Source organism: Schistocerca cancellata, chromosome 6 (genome assembly GCF_023864275.1).
Source record: "Schistocerca cancellata isolate TAMUIC-IGC-003103 chromosome 6, iqSchCanc2.1, whole genome shotgun sequence".
Taxonomy (NCBI): domain Eukaryota; kingdom Metazoa; phylum Arthropoda; class Insecta; order Orthoptera; family Acrididae; genus Schistocerca; species Schistocerca cancellata.
The window spans coordinates 5,213,569-5,230,983 of NC_064631.1; the positions used below are offsets into that span (position 1 = coordinate 5,213,569).

The window sequence follows — 17,415 nt, forward strand, 5'->3', positions numbered from 1 at the left end:
ACAGCTCGTGGTCTAGTGACTAGCATTTCTGTCCCTGGATCAAGGGGTCCCGGGTTCAATTCCTGGCCCGGTTGGGGATTTCCTCTGCCTGGGGACTGGGTGTTTGTGTTGTTGTCATCTCATCATCACCACCACCACCACCCATCACCACCACCACTAGTGATAGCTGCTGGACTGTGTATAAAATTGGTTTGTGGGGCATTCAACTGTGTGGTCATCAGTGCCCGTACGAAGTCCCAATTTTTGCACACTCCAAACATCATCAGTGAATGGCAAAAAGTTTCCCAGATAACGATAGGTCAGAAACACATCTCTGTGGGGCTACAGCTATAAAATGACACTAAACTTGCGACATACATGCATTAGTCTGTGCATTCAAACTGACTTGTCCCAGTTAATACCTGTTCTGCTACAGAGTGCAGTTGCTAATTAAATTAGCTGAACACAAACAGTCAATCCTAGAAAAAGTTCAAACTCTTATATACGGCTGGTTACAACTGACAAAAATTTCCTGTGGTATTCACTGGATAAAGCTCAATTATGAAACAGACAGCACTAAAATTTCTGTAATGCCAGTATTTTGTGAAGGTAATAATCTGTAATGCAGAAATGGCACTGCTACTAACACGCTACAGTGTAAGGTGTAAGATTATTAATAGTGAAACCTAAAGGTAATTTATTTTAATTTCTGCCAATGTAGAGACAGCAGGAATGTACACTAACAAGTACAAAAGACCAGCAAGTGTAAACAATGGCAATGGTAAAAAAGAAATTCAAAATTGAATTTTAAGCCCTCCTTTTATGTCACATCACCTGTTTACACCAAATCCTTCCAGTATCCCTAACAAGGACAGTGCAAAATGGCAGCAGATAAGTAGGACATAACCACACTGCCAGTCACACCCACACATGTTCCCTTACCGTGCAAGCAATCGTACACTCAACACTGAATGGACACAGCTCCATTGCTAAGCATTCCCGACCTGTGGTTAACTGGAAAACTTTATTCCATTTGATGCCCCCTATTTTGTCGTGAACTCATTATTTGATGGGTAGCCGTACCTCTCATTTCCCTTGACGTAACTACTGTACCCACCTTACAAAATCTTTGTAGCAGCGACAATAGCATGCATGAGAGTGCGAGTGACGTCTTCCGCTCTGTGTGGCTACCCCCATTTGTAGTAATATTGGTTCTTGTCTGGAACAGAAATCACTGAAGGCTTTATCTCCTTTGTCAGCGCTACTTCAATACTGTACCAGGGAAACCCGATATTGTGACCTGCAAGCTCATTTAGACAATACACTGCGGAGGTTCAGGTACAAGCTGTTTGTAACTTGCAATACAAAATCCTCAATGCAGCACAAGGTGAGACACATCTGACTTTGCCAGTAATTAAAACTGAGACACAACAAAGGCGGTACGCGAAAAAGTCAGTGGCACCACATGTGCTACATGTTTGGCTATGCTGGTGACTCACGTTTCAATGCAGCTGAGCAACTAGGTAGTAGTAACACTGATTACATTCTGTACACCAGACAAGATTACAAAGCGTGTATCTCATTCAGAAAACACATTTGAATATCAAAAAATGGAACGTACAGGATGGAATGTAACAACATTATGAAAAGGAAAGTTGCTACTCACCATATACCAGATGCCTAGTTGCAGATAGGCACAACAAAAAGACTGTCACATAACTCTCGGTCAGTAAGGCCTTCGTCAACACACACACACACACACACACACACACACACACACACACAAGCGCGCGCGCGAGTGCAGTCTCAGGCAACTGAAACCACACTGCAAATAGCACCAGTGCATGATGGGAGTGCTGACTGGGTTGGTGGTAAGGAGGAGCCTGAGGCGGGGAGGGGGAGGGATAGTAGGGTAGGGGTAGCAGACAGTGAAGTGCTGCAGGTTAGACAGAGGGCAGGAGATAGGTGGGAAGTGCGTGGGTGGGGGGCATCGGGGGGGAGGGTAGCGCAAAAGTAGAGAAGTAAAGAGACTGGTTGTGATGGTGGAATGACAGCTGTGTAGTTCTGGAATGGGAACAGGGAAAGGGCTGGATGGGTGTGGACAGTGACTAGAGAAGTTTGAGGCCAGGAGGGTTACAGGAACGTAGGATGTACTGCAGTTGAAGTTCCCACCAGCGCAATTCAGAAAAGCTGGTGTTTGTCAGAAGGGCCCATATTGCACAGGCTGTGAAGAAGTCATTGAAATGAAGGATGTCATGTTTGGCAGAATGCTCGGCAACAGAGCTGTCAACCTGTTTCGCAGTCACAGTTTGTCGGTGGCCATTCGTGCGGACAGACAGCTTGTTGGTTGTCATGCCCACAGAGAATGCATCACAGTGGTTGCAGTCTAGTTTGTAGATCACAACTAGTTTCACAGATAGCCCTGCGTTTAATGGGATATGTGATATTAGTGACGGGACTAGAGTAGGTAGTGGCGGGAGGATGTATGGGACAGGTCTTGCATCTAGGTCTATTACAGGGGCATGAGCAATAAGGTAAGGGGTTGCAAGCAGGGGTTGTGTAAGGATGGACGATTATATTGTGTAGGTTCGGTGGACAGCGGAATAGCACTGTGGAAGGGGTGGGAAGGATAGTGGGCAGGACATTTCTCATTTCAGGGCACGATGATAGGTAGTCAAAACTCTCGTGGAGAAAGTAATTCACTTGCTCGAACCCTGGATGGTGATGAGTTACGAGGGGAATGCTTCTCTGTGAGCAGACGGTGGGACTTTTGAAGGTTGTGGGATAATATCCTTCCAACCTTGTACAAAAGCAAATCTCCCGTGCCTTATCTTTCCAGTCTCCACCACAAAAAGGGGAAACATTTGCTGACACATCAAATTTCTCTAGTGACAGGATCGATGGGTTCGCGACTCCCACCAGGACGCCGCAAAGCTGCGGCATGTCACTGAGTACATGGCATGACAGCTACGGTCAGCATGGCTGGGGATTTCGGCAGCAGGAATTATGTTCCCGACATGCCGAATCTGTCGGCTTGGCCTTAACTCAAAGGTCTCTGCAACGTCACCTGCTGAGGTAAGTCCGGAACGCACGCTGGCTGTGCCGTGCCGTCCTGAGCTACCCCGATACGGAGAGTGTCAAACTGCTCCCGCAGCCAGCACATCCTCCGTATCTCACGACAAAGCCTTAAGGGATTTCTGTTCCAGCCAAGAACCAATATTACTACAAACTGGGGTAGCTACAGAGAGTGGAAGACGTCACTCACACTCTCATGCGTGCTATTGTCACTGCTATATAGATGTTGTAAATTGGGTACAGTAGTTACGTCGTGGGAAATGAGAGGTGCAACTACGCATCAAATAATAAGGTCACGGCAGAATAGGGAGCACCAAATGGAATAAAGTTTTCCAATTACCCGCAGGTCGGGAATGCATCGCCATGGAGCTGTGTCCAATCCAGGTCAAATCTGCGAATGCTTGGACGGTAAGAGAACATGTGTGGGTGTGACTGGCAGTGTAGTTTTGTCCTACTGAGCTGCTGCTATTTTACACTGTCCTTGTTAGGGATGCTGGAAGGATTTTCTGTAAACAGGTGATCTAATTTAAAAGGAGGGCTTAAAATTCAATTTTGAATTTCTTTTATACCATTGCCATTGTTTACACTCGCTGATCTACTGTACTTGTTAGAGTATATTCCTGTTGTCTCTACACTTGCAGAAATTAAAATAAATTACCTTTAGGTTTCACTATTAATGATCTTGCACCTTACACTGTAGCATGTAAGTAGCAGTGCCATTTCTGCAGTACAGATGTCCAATCGTGGGTTCTCGATGGACTGGCAGCCACCACTCACTGGCCACTGCAACTGGTAAAGTCGGGCACAGGGTCTAATCAGCACAGAACAACATACCCGTGTGTTACCTGAGCATAATTTGTGTTACCTGTGGCATAATCCATCTACGTGCACTGCATGCCTGTCTCTCGGAACTGTCACCGAGGCCAGATCGGCCCATGCTGCTCAACCCGCCCTGTGCTGAATATTTCTCGGCTGAAAATGACTCACGCAGAGCCAGCGTGAAATTTTAGCGAATCTGAGCTGTAATATCTAGGGCAATAGTTTTTGTAAAGAAATAAAATTTGGCCATCTTGTACAACTTTATGCGTTCTCTTAAGAATAATAATAAAAAGAATTTTACGAGCCATATTGAGCCATAAAATTGTAGGTAAATCGGCCAAAAAATTAGGTGCCTGAAAAAATTTCGAAGTTTGGCTTCTTGCACCTCCTGACCTAATGCTATGACGAATGTGAAACTTGGCATGTAGTAACCTAACAACACAAGGTTCTTAAGTATAAAGTTTCATTTCCATAGTACTTTTCAGTACTGAATGAATTAAGCACAAAATTGAAGAATTTGTAAAAACGTCAAAAATGCGGTATTTTTGTTCCGATTTTGCTAAAAAACTATGCTCCATAAAACATACCAAGCTGTACAACTGTTTGGCGTGAAAATCAGGCCCAAAAACAATGTAAACTTCAGCTTAGCATGTCTATTAGTGTAAATACACTATGAAAATGAAATTTAGAGTGCAATAGATTGACTGCACAATGATAAGGAATAAAAATTTTTATTCCTCTACTATTTTCCAATAATCTAGAAATTAGTCAAAAAGATGTTGATTTTTGTGAAAAGATGAAAGCAGAGTGTACTCGATACTTCTTTTCAAATAAAGTTTTTTATTAATGCTTCAAAGCCAATCTCATTCAAACAACAAATTTTAAGCCCCCCACCCTCCCCAGAACAAAGAGTTTAATTTTCAATGTTGGCTAACAACAGAGGAAAAGTAGCACGAAACATGGCACTGAGGAGAGTTTTAACTTTGGCATGTTGTTTCTCGTTGATCAAAGGCATTTAAATCAGTTACGGAAAACTTGTTTTGTACAAGTAGACCAAGTATGATATACATTTGTACTGTTAAGGGTGAAAGAATATAAGTGTCCACGTTACATGTTAATAATTTAAATGTACCGTATGCAGATTAATGTATGGGTTTTGTTATACTGGCGCAATGAACTTGGCATAATTACATCTGCCACAGTACAGATATTGTGCCATCTCAATCACCAAGTCCGTTCATTTGCCAGTAAACTGCTACATATGAAGAAGTCAGCCTTCGCCTAAATAATTTTACACCTGTTGCATCTATTTCCCATCCTTCTTTTTTATCCGGGCTTTGGACCAGCACTGGCGAAGTTAAAAATACATTTTTGCCCCCCCCCCCCCTTTTTTTTTAATTCATTCATAAGCGTCAATAAATTTTCTCAGATTTAGTTCGCAATGCTTAGTAATGCTTCTTTGTATGATAAGCCTCAAACCAAGGTGCAACACATTATGGAATGTTGCAAGTTTTGCATTGGTATCTAGTTTCCCAGTACACTCTGTTTTGTGCAAACCACGCAACTGCACATTAGCATACTTTTCTGCACATGTTCACTCATGATAACAGCCGGAAAATGTCTCCCTGTGAATCGCAGAATATTCTAGTCATTGTAGCACCTTCTCCTACCAGCTTTTCTCCGTTCTATAGCATACTTTTCTACAATCTCCCTTACGAGAGAGAGAGGTGAAACTGTGAGAGTGCCATTTCTCGCCCTGTTACCGACTGGTGAAGAGCAGGAATATTTAGAATGAACAATTCCAGAATGTGAAAAACATATTTCTTATACCATTTCACAGTCTTACGCACAGATCCCACCGAGCTCAGTAACATGTCACAACGGACAACTGCACCCATACTTGAATTGTACTCTACAACACATTGCGGTTTCTTTATTTTTTCACCAGTATTTCTGTCAGTGTTCTCTGTTTCAACCATTTGTGTTGCGTGACTTGTGGTCAACATGTACACACCTCTCGTATCACACCACTTGATAGCAAGGACCTTGTCAGTGGACCTAAACTCAGTTTCTCCTCATTTCAATTTCTTCTGCAGTTTTAGCATGTTGCGCCTGTTCTTATGAACTGTGCCACCTGCGGCTGTTCCATGGTTGTGAAGCCAGAGGAACAGGTCCGGGCTGGAGTGCCAGTTATTGACATATAGAATATGACCCTGTTCCAAATATGGTTCCATAAGAATTGCCACTTCGTCGCCACTTTGTCCCAAATTGTAGAAACAAATTTCTGTTGTTGCGCCTGTATATACAGGGTTATTACAAATGATTGAAGCGATTTAACAGCTCTACAATAACTTTATTATTTGAGATATTTTCACAATGCTTTGCACACACATACAAAAACTCAAAAAGTTTTTTTAGGCATTCACAAATGTTCGATATGTGCCCATTTAGTGATTCGGCAGACATCAAGCCGACAATCAAGTTCCTCCCACACTCGGCGCAGCATGTCCCCATCAATGAGTTCGAAAGCATCGTTGATGCGAGCTCGCAGTTCTGCCACGTTTCTTGCTAGAGGAGGTTTAAACACTGAATCTTTCACATAACCCCACAGAAAGAAATCGCATGGGGTTAAGTCGGGAGAGTGTGGAGGCCATGACATGAATTGCTGATCATGATCTCCACCACGACCGATCCATCGGTTTTCCAATCTCCTGTTTAAGAAATGCCGAACATCATGATGGAAGTGCGGTGGAGCACCATCCTGTTGAAAGATTAAGTCGGCGCTGTCGGTCTCCAGTTGTGGCATGAGCCAATTTTCCAGCGTGTCCAGATACACGTGTCCTGTAACGTTTTTTTCGCAGAAGAAAAAGGGGCCGTAAACTTTAAACCGTGAGATTGCACAAAACACGTTAACTTTTGGCGAATTGCGAATTTGCTGCACGAATGCGTGAGGATTCTCTACCGCCCAGATTCGCACATTGTGTCTGTTCACTTCACCATTAAGAAAAAATGTTGCTTCATCACTGAAAACAAGTTTCGCACTGAACGCATCCTCTTCCATGAGCTGTTGCAACCGCGCCGAAAATTCAAAGCATTTGACTATGTCATCGGGTGTCAGGGCTTGTAGCAATTGTAAACGGTAAGGCTTCTGCTTTAGCCTTTTCCGTAAGATTTTCCAAACCGTTGGCTGTGGTAAGTTTAGCTCCCTGCTTGCTTTATTCGTCGACTTCCGCGGGCTACGCGTGAAACTTGCCCGCTCGCGTCAACCGTTTCTTCGCTCACTGCAGGCCGACCCGTTGATTTCCCCTTACAGAGGCATCCAGAAGCTTTAAACTGCGCATACCATCGCCGAATGGAGTTAGCAGTTGGTGGATCTTTGTTGAATTTCGTCCTGAAGTGTCGTTGCACTGTTATGACTGACTGATGTGAGTGCATTTCAAGCATGACATGCGCTTTCTCGGCTCCTGTCGCCATTTTGTCTCACTGCGCTCTCGAGCGCTCTGGCGGCAGAAACCTGAAGTGTGGCTTCAGCCGAACAAAACTTTATGAGCTTTTCTACGTATCTGTAGTGTGTCGTGACCATATGTCAATGAATGGAGCTACAGTGAAGTTATGAAATCGCTTCAATCATTTGTAATAGCCCTGTACAATAAAATTTAATATATACCCACTCTGACAGTTACACAATCCAAATTTCATTATTCCGAATCTACTTCGCTTGGTTGGAGTAACTTGCTTAAAAGATAATCGTCCTTTTAGCTTCATGAGACTTTCATCTATACAAAGCTTGTGATGTGGGCGAAATGAATTACGAAACATCTTAAGAACTTTGTCAACAATCGTCCTAATTTTAAATAGACTGTCACTTCCAGTACTCGCAGAGTTATCACTGAAGTGTAACAGTCTCAGAAGTAGACAAAAACGGTCTTGGGATGTAATTTTGCCGAAAACTGGTGTGCTCAAAAGTGTATCTCTGGACCAGTAATCACTTAATTTTAACTTGCACCATTAGAAGGTAAACAGCAACAAAACAATACATTTCCTCAAATCTAGTGTCTTTCCACTTTGACAGTCGAGAATTCACAGCTTCTGTAGTATTTGTGTCCTGAATTCGAGTCATAGAAGTAATGGTTTAATGGCTGGAAATTGGTTTCTTTCCAGTCAAATGTGTCACTTAAGTGCGCTCTTTTCCAAACCGTTTCATGTCACTTCCTGATTCCTCGGATTCAGAGGAATTGCTGACTGTAATTCTCGGTCTGAGGACTACAGCTTCGAGATTCTGTTGAAGACTCATCCCTGTTAGTAATGCCAGATAATTCACACTCACTGTCGCTCTTAGTGAGCATATCCAGGATTTCTTTATCTGTGCAACCACTGTGAGGTGACATTTCTCACGTAGAAAACAAGAAAACTGATGAAAATACAGGAATCTAAGCCAAATCCTACAAAGAGTGAACACAGCAACAAACATATACACTCTCGAACTACACAGTCAGACCACTGAAAAGCTACAAGAAGAGCAGGGTGGAAAGACAGCTCTGCGTGTATACACGTCCGTAGGGCTCAGGTAGCCGTGACTCAGTGCACCTGAACTAGTCCCTAGCAGTGTGAAGGCCGGTGGCGCGGGATGCGTAAACACGTCCTTAACACTGTAAGGAAGACCCAAGGCTGCATGTATACACCTCAAGCGCGCCAGGGGAATGGCGAGGCATGACAAGTAAACATGTCTGCAGCAGTCAAAGGGTTAACTAAAACCTAGTGACTATGAATATTTTTGCTCTGTGTTTACAATATTTGAACAATCTAGACGGGCTGACTTGAGCTCAACTTGTTTCAATGTCTTACAGAGTGACTGTGATTTATGACTGAGCACGATCGGTAACCGAGAGCCAACCAGACTTATTACTGATAGAGAATACATTGGCAGAATCGACGCGCCTGCCACCTGGTTAAAGTACTTGACGAGATTCGAATCCATGACCTTTTCCACGTCAGGTCCTTATCTTATACATTAAACCACACAGCCAGGTAATATCAGGGTGCTAGGTTAAAAACGTATTGAGCGTCATGCAAAATTCTGAAGTACTTTTCATCAATAACTCGTAAATGAGGGTCTACAAGCGTTTAATGGCTGCAGGGTGTGATAGCTGGGATATTAACATACATCATGGTATATATGCTTTCAAAAATTAGTCCCACCACTGGGGAAGTGTCCTTGTTGATACTGGTTTGTCATCGGAATTCTTCATGTCCGTACAGCAGCTTCCAGTTTCTCAGGAGGTATATGCCAGTCAATTTGCATGTCATGTGTTTGCTCATGTTGTACATCACCTTGCTGAGGAAATACAATCCACATTTGAGAATGTGGATAAACTGATTTCATACACAAAGAATGTGTTTCCTAAGGCACCTGCTCACGCCGAGACCTACAAAGAAAAACTGCTAAATCTGCCCTTTAACTCCTGAACCAGTGTTAAATTGTTGGGGTATATGGGTTGAAGCTCTGTTGTTTCACAATTAACATTTAAAGGCCATCAGAGCGATAGTAAAGGACTTTGATAGTAGTAGTATAGTATATTTATAGTACAGATGCTGTGACAGTTTGCCAATGTAAGGAAGTATCTAAGAAAAAAAAACTGTTGTGATGCCTGAGAGTACTAAAAAGCTAGAGATTCACGATTTGGCACTGAATGAATCTGTTCAGTTATTGAATAAAATAGCTCAGGCTTTGAACCTTTGGAGCTGTACCTGATTGTTGATCTTTACAATATCAGCAAAATTTAAATAATTTGTAAATGATTCTTTAGTCCAATAATATTATTTAAATGTTAATGTTCTTCAAAAAAATTCCTTATTGTATGTAGTTTCCAAAATAACCTATTGCAAATTTCTCATCCATGCTCCTCTGTGTGCAATATATCTTAAAGCTGGACCTGTGCATATCAATCATTTTGCAGCTATTGAAACACAATGTGCATCTTGTTTTTGCAGTTTTTAAAAACTAACCTCAAACACGACACTGCCAAACCTCTACCACAAAGTATACAGGTCACGAAACAACCATTCTAAATGTCCAAATTTTTCATGTGTCCAGTGCTCTTCCTTGCAATCGAAATGCACAGGTCCAACTTTGAGACATATTGCACATAGTAACTGCTATGTTTTTTATTACTTTATCTTTTACGTTTCAACATTTTTCGTGCATATTTTAAGCAATTTGTACATATATTTTGACCTTTTACATTGCCCATAATCCAGTCTCTAGTTATCAGTGCAATTGATAGCTACTCATACACATAGTAAACTGACGTCCTTATGTGAGAATAGTGACCAGCTCCCATCTGCCGTACTGCCTGGCAAGGTCCAGCGGCGTCCTCCCCTCTACGTCCCTGATGCCCGTGTCTGCTCCCGTACCTAAAAGTGCGGCCACCACCTCGGCGTGCCCCTCCTGCGCTGCCCAGTGCAGTGGCGTCCACCCTTTCTGGCAGCTGGGACTCGGGTCCGCCGACACTGACAGCAGCAGCCGCACGATGGCCACGTAACCGAAGAACGCAGCGATGTGCAGGGGCGTGTCCCACTCCTGGTTCCTGGCATTCACATCTGCCCCACTGTCAAGGAGAATTCTAACCGCCTCCACACTTCCACCTTCCACCGCACAGTGCAGGGCGGTCATCTCGTGCTCGTCCCTCAGTCCTACGTCCGTCCCCACACACAGCAGTTCTTTCAGCTCTTCCACAGCTCCATTGTAAGCTGCCTCCAGAATCCTCACTCTTTTTTCGGCAGACATATTCCTGCACAAAAATGGCAAATTTCTTCACATATACTGCAAACTAGTCAAAGCTAAGCTGCAAGCAATTAATTCACAATGCATAAATTGTCAATTAACAGAAATGAAAGGGTCCCATTTCCTCCCTTCTACAACACAGACGAGTTAGAAACATAGGTCGGGCGGTGATTTAAGAGACTAAAAATGAGGTCACGAGTCCCTCAGTAAAGAGACAGGTTGTCCAGAGTTCATCACACTGACAGAAATTTGATAGAATTATGAAAGCGTGCAAGAATGAGAAAATGTATACATCAAAAGCAATACTGATGCCAGAGGCGATAAATAATTTTTTGAGTGATAAAACTATACGGGTCAGGCCATTATGTACCTCAGATGGCAGATGAAGGCTCCCTCAGGGCCTACTTGTGGCAAGAGATACATCACCCACATCTGATCCGCCACCAACCCAACTGAGGGCTGAAATAGTAATGGAAATTCCTCCCACTTGGGGGATTTGTAAAGGAGAATCTGGAAGGCAAAAGACGCAACAAATGTCAGATGGACTGACAATAGCAGAACAATGTGGGAGAAAGAATCAGGTCTGCAGGTGGATGGGGACAGGCAAGCAGTCCCCAGGTCTCGGCAGATGACAGCGACCACCCATCCCACAACTGTCCCAGCCCCAATTCGTTATAGTCAAAATGCTGAAGGCAGGAACAGCACCCACAGTCCCGGAGGAAGTATAAAGACCTGTTCAACTATTCCTTCACCATTGGCTAGACACCCTAAGAGATCCTTAGTGTTTTGCCTTCTAAGGAGTGCCATCCTTAAAACATAACTTAGGTGTGACAGAACAGAGTGCTAACTGCATCTAAAAGCACTCAGCAGCGTAAAAGAGGTACAACCACAGCTGCCGATAGAGGAGACCCGGCATGCTGCAAACCCCACCTCCAAAAGTAATTTAAAACTACTTAATCACCGAAAACAAAGGGCCTATTCTGGAGTCAAACTGAGGACACTGACCCAAAGGTACACTGTTGTATCTTCTGTCTGTTTTCTATCAATACTTCTCTTGTTACAGCTCCACACAAATTTGACTATTACACTGTTTCGTCCAATTCTGTTGTTACGGACTAAAATGTTAAAGGTACTGGTCGGTTGGTTTAAAAGAGAGGGGAAGGGACCAAACTACAAGGTCATCGGCCCCTTGTTCCTAATAAAACAGACAAGACATATAACACAAAACAGAAAGAAAGGAAAGACCACCACTAAAAGGAACAAAAGAGAACAAGAAAACAACAGAGAGATGCAAGAAACAGAAGAGAGTAAAACAAGGAAGCAGATTACAGTGGCTGGCCGACCACAAAAATAAAAAGGAAAAGCAAGCAACCCTGCAACACATTAAAACCTTCACCCTAAAAGCACTAGGGTGGAGGACACAAGAGGGACAAAGGATATGCGCTAAAACTCAGATCAAATGATAAAACCCACCCTCACGGATGACACGTACAGCCAAATCAGCCGATGAGGCGTCGTCTGCTAAAATCAATGATAATGAGTCCGACAACCGAAGAGGAAGTTGCAGGGCAGCCAAGGAAGGACAGAGCAGAAGAATACGGGCCACTGTCAACTGGGCGCCACACAGACAACGAGTTGGGTCTTCACGGCGCACGAGGTAGCCGTGGGTCGCCCAGGCACGGCCAATGTGGAGCCAGCAGAAAACCACGGAGTCCCTGTGAGAGGCCCTCATCGAGGACTTCCACACATTCGGGGTACCGTTAATGGCTCGCAGTTTGTCGTGCGTACTGAGATTTTGCCATTCCGTCTCCAAAAGCTGAAAAACCTTGCAGCGTAATAACAAACGCAGGTCAGTTGCGGGGATGCCGATCTCCAGAAGTGGATTCCGTGTAGCGTGCTCGGGCAGCCTGTCAGCAAGTTTATTTCCTGGGATTCCGACATGACCAGGGGTCCAGACAAACACCACTGAACGACTGGACTGTTCCGGGGCATAGACGGACTCCTGGATGGAGGCTACCAAAGGATGACAACGATAGCACTTGTCGATAGTTTTCAGGCTGCTCGAGGAGTCAGTACATAAAAGAAAAAGACTACCTAGGGCATGAACGGAGATACTGAAGTGCACGAGAAATGGCCACCAGCTCTGCAGTGAATACACTGCAACCGTCGGGTAAGGAATTCCGTTCAATATGTCAGCCACGACCGTAGGCAAAGCCAATGAGACTATCAGCCATCGAGCCGTCTGTGTAAAACACTTGAGAGACCTGGAACACGTCAATAATTGAGAGGAAGTGACAGCGGGGAGCCGCAGGGTTAACAGAGTCCTTAGGGCCGTGTGAAAGGTCCAGACAAAGCTGCGGCCGAGGCGTTCGCAATGGAGGCGTACGTGAATGGATCGCAAGTAGAGGTGGTAAAGGGAACCACTCCAGTTCGCACAGAAGGGACCACACGCGAACTGCAATCGGCCCCGACCTGGGCTGCCGATGCGGGAGATGGACTGCCGTGGGCAGGAAAAGGAAATGGCAATTCAGATGCTCAGGAGAACTATGAATGTGTTCTGCGTAACAGGCAAGCAGTTGTGTACGTCTGATCTGCTATGGAGGGACCCCAGCCTCCACCAGTACGGTGGTCACTGGGCTCTTCCTAAAAGCTCCTGTCACTAGTCTAACACCACAGTGGTGCACAGGGTCAAATCAATGTAATGCCGAGGGCACTGCCGAATCATAAACCACACTCCCATAGTCAATTTGGGATTGGACAAGGGCTCTGTAGAGCAGCAGCAGTTTAGATCGATCTGCATCCCAGTTGGTGTTGCAGGCAGCAGCGGGTATTGAGGTGCTACCAGCACTTCTGCTTAAGCTGACAAAATGAGGAAGTCATGTCAATCGGGGATCGAAAACCAGTCCTAAAAGTCTATACGTCTTCACTACAGTGAGTGGATCGTCATGAAGGTAAAGTTCTGGTTCTGGATGAACGGTACGACACCGACAGAAGTGCATAACACACGTCTTTGCTGCCGAAAACTGGAAACCGTGGCCTAGAGCCCATGACTGCGCCTTGTGGATGGCTCCCTGTGGTGCCGCTCAGCAACACCAGCAATGGTGGAGCAGTATGAGATGCAGAAGTCATCTGCATACAGAAAAGGTGAGATGGACGGCCCTACAGCTGCTGCTAGATCATTAATGGCCACTAAAAATAGACACACTTAATACAGAGCCCTGAGGGACCCCATTCTCCTGGATCTGGGGGGAACTATGGGAGGCACAAACTTAAGACACGGAAAGTACGAAGCGACAGAAAATTTTGGATAAAAATCGGGAGTGGGCCGCGGAGACCCCACTCATACAATGTGGCAAGGATATGATGTCGCCAGGGCGTGTCATATGCTTTTCGTAAATCAGAAAAGACAGCAACGAGGTGTTGGTGTCTGGAAAAGGCTGTTCAGATGGCAGACTCTAGGGACACAAGATTATCAGTGGTAGAGCGAACATTTCGGAAGCCACCCTGACATGGAGCCAGTAGGCCATGTGACTCCAGGACCCAACCCAACTGCCTACACACCATACGTTCCAGCAGTTATAAAGGACATTGGTGAGGCTGAAGGGCCGAAAGTTATCCACATCAAGTGGGTTTTTACCGAGTTTGAGCACCAGGATGATGGTGCTCTCCCACCACTGCGATGGAAAGATGCCATCGCACCAGATATGGTTCAAGATGGTGAGGAGATGTCGCTTGTTATCAGGTGAGAGATGTATAATCATCTAACTGTGGATCCGATCTGGTCCAAGAGCTGTGTTGGGGCAACGTGCAAGGGTAGTGAGGAGTTCTCACTCTGTAAATGGGGCGTTATAGGATTCACTGTGGCGTGTGGTAAACAAGAAGACTTTCCCTTCCAGCCACCATTTGAGAGTGCGAAAGGCTGGGGGGGGGGGGGGGGGGGGGTAATTTTCCAATGCAGAGGCTTGAGCATAGTGCTCAGCAAAGTGCTCAGCAATAGCATTTGCGTTGGTAGATAACACGCCATTTATGTTAACACCATGTGGGGTCTGGTCCCCACTTCAGCGACTTCCGGCGACCACCAAGGGACTGTCTTTCATCGGGGGAACCCTAAAGAGCGAGAGATCTTGTTTTCTGCCACAGGCAACGATTGTTGTAGTCACCTGCTCAACCATCACATCAATTTTCCCGTGTGGGGGAAATTCAACGTGAAGATTCAAGGTGAAAGTTTCCCAGTCAACCTTGTTTAAAGCTCATCTGGGCAGGCGTCCGTGGGCCTGGTGCCTGGGGGGTGACAGGAAGATGGGGAAGTGGTCACATCCACACAGGTCGCCAAGTGCTCTCCAGTGGATAGACGGGAGAAGTCCTGGGATGCAAATTGCTAAATCAATGGCCGAGTAACTACCTCGAGCCACACTGAAATGTGTGGTGGCCTTGGTATTTAAGAGGCATAGGTCAAACCGAGACAGTCAAGTTTCGACACCTCTGCCTCAGTCAGTAAGCACAGTGCCACCCCACAAGCGGTTATGGGCTTTAAAATCTCGCAAAATAAGGAAAGGTTTAGGGAGTTGATCAACCAGTGCAGTTAATACATTCAGGGATACTACACCATCTGGAGGATGATATACGTTGCACACAGTTATTTACTGCATCATGCTTATTCTGACAGCCACCGCTTCAAGAGGGGTTTGAAGGGACACAGTTTCACTACAGACAGAGTTTAGGACATAAATGAAAACTCCACCTGACACTCGATTACAGTCACTAGAGTTCCTGTAGTATCCCTTATAGCGGTGGAGGGCAGGGGTCCGCATTGCCGGGAACCAGGTTTCCTGGAGAGCAATGCAGAAAGCCAGTGTAAAGCTGAACAGTTGCCGTGGCTCAGCCAGGTGGTGGAAAAAACCTCTGCATCTCCACTGGAGGATGATGTCATCGTGAGACTGGGATCGCATGGAACCTTCAATGAGGCAGTTTACACCTTTGGGTCACCTGCTGCCACCGACTTTTTGCCTGAGCAGTCTATATCCATTTTGTCTGAGGGTCTGGTGAGATCTAGGTCCTCAGTGGACACCAGTATCTCCACCTCATCCACAGATGCAGAGCTTGGAGGTAGCGGTAGTGTGGATTCCACCTCAATTCCTTTAGTCTTGGGGACCTCCTTTTGGATTTCTCTCACTGTTCCTTGGGTTTCCCTGACTGGGAGGACTTCACTGATGCAGTCTCCGAGACTGAGGATGAGCGAGAAGCCCTGCGACCAGCTGCTTTTGGGCTCTTCAGCCACTGGCGGATGTCATCTTTCCCACTAGCAGAAACCTGGGAAGGGAGTGACCCGAGAGACCCCTTCCTAGCAAGAGCAGCCGAAGAAGCTGTATGATTCTCTGGCTTGGGAGTTGGGACAGACATCTCCGATGGTTGGGGAGGGGGGGGGGGGGGGTTAGGGGTGTTGCTCCTGAAGTAGGTGGTGCAAGAGCAACAGGGAGGGAAGTGCCCCCCATCATCAAGGGGGCAGGTGAAGTCTTCTGGCTCTGATAGCTGACTGGGGTTCGTTGAGCTGATGGGGCTAGAACTGTTGTAGCGGCGGTGTAAGACGATGTGCAGGATGTAAGAGTGCAAATATCCTCTTAGCCTCAGTGTAGGTCAGTCGGTCCATGACTTTCCTCTCTTTCTGGAGAATCCTGCAATCTGGTGAACAAAGCAAATTGTGCTCTTCACAGTTCCCACAGATGAGAGGCGGGGCAAATGGAGCATTGGGATGTGATGGGCGTCTGCACTCTCGACGTGTGACGCTGGAAGTACAGCAGGAAGGCATACGACTTAACTTCCAACATTTAAAGCACTGAATTGGGGGAGGGATATAGGGTTTTACATCACAGCTGTAGACCATCACCTTGACCTCAGGTAATGTATCACCCTTGAAGGCCAAGATGAAGGCACCTTGGGCAACCTGATTATCCGTCAGACCCCAGGGGACACGCCAAATGAAATGTACAATGTACATCTCGCTGCTCTAAATTGGCGCACAGATCATCGTCAAACTGCAAAAGAAGGTCCCTGTGAAATATGATACCCTGGACCAGATTTAAGCTCTTATGGGGGGTGATGATTACAAAAACATCCCCCAGCTTGTCACAAGCGAGTAATGCCCATGACTGGGCAGAAGATGCTGTTTTAATTGAGACTGGCCCAGATCTCATTTTGGACAAGCCCTCCACCTCCCCAAACTTGTCCTCCAAATGCTCAACAAAAAACTGTGGCTTCCTTGTCATGAAAGATTCCCAATCAGCTCTCGGACATACAAGGTACCGGGGTGGATAAGAGCCGCTGCCATCCTTAGCCTGAATTTCCTCCCATGGTGAGGCCAGGGAGGAGAACGATTTGAGGTCGTACTTCAGTGCACTGACTTGAGCCAGTGAACGCCTAGAGACTGCTGGTATTTCACCATCAGCAGGAGATGATGTACTACACTTCATCACGTGTCATCCACCATGATGCCACCCACTCCAACCACGGGCCCTCCCCATGGGCGCCACCCAGCCTCAGCAAAGGCCACCTGGCAGGATGGCCATTTCTGGGAGTCCTGATGCCCCAGGGGGATGGGCATCTACCCTTTGGCATACATGGGGAATTAATGGCACAGGCATCAGCAGAGCGATCCCTGTGTGGTCAGGGGGCTACAACCAACAGGGTACATGGCAGCCCCACCACAACAGACTGGCTACCGTGCTGGTTGTCAGGTGCAAGAAATCCACGGTCATCGTCGA

The 17,415-nt window shown here is 45.8% G+C and overlaps 1 protein-coding gene across 5 annotated transcripts in view; it reads right to left on the minus strand.

Annotated features, from left to right (window-relative positions):
* The window catches only part of LOC126191032 (CARD- and ANK-domain containing inflammasome adapter protein-like), a 74,768-nt gene that overhangs the window by 34,275 nt on the left and 23,078 nt on the right, over positions 1–17,415 (minus strand). For 4 of the 5 annotated variants that reach the window (XR_007538313.1, XR_007538310.1, XR_007538311.1 and 1 more), the window contains exon 2: positions 9,571–10,664. The exons of the other annotated variant lie outside the window; for it this stretch is intronic. Coding sequence is in view for 1 of the 4 variants with exons in the window: in XM_049931737.1 (XP_049787694.1) it covers positions 10,187–10,664 (478 nt within the window). In the remaining 3 variants the exon portion in view is untranslated. Of the gene's footprint in view, positions 1–9,570; positions 10,665–17,415 lie in introns of those variants that run through there. 5 annotated transcript variants of the gene reach the window in all.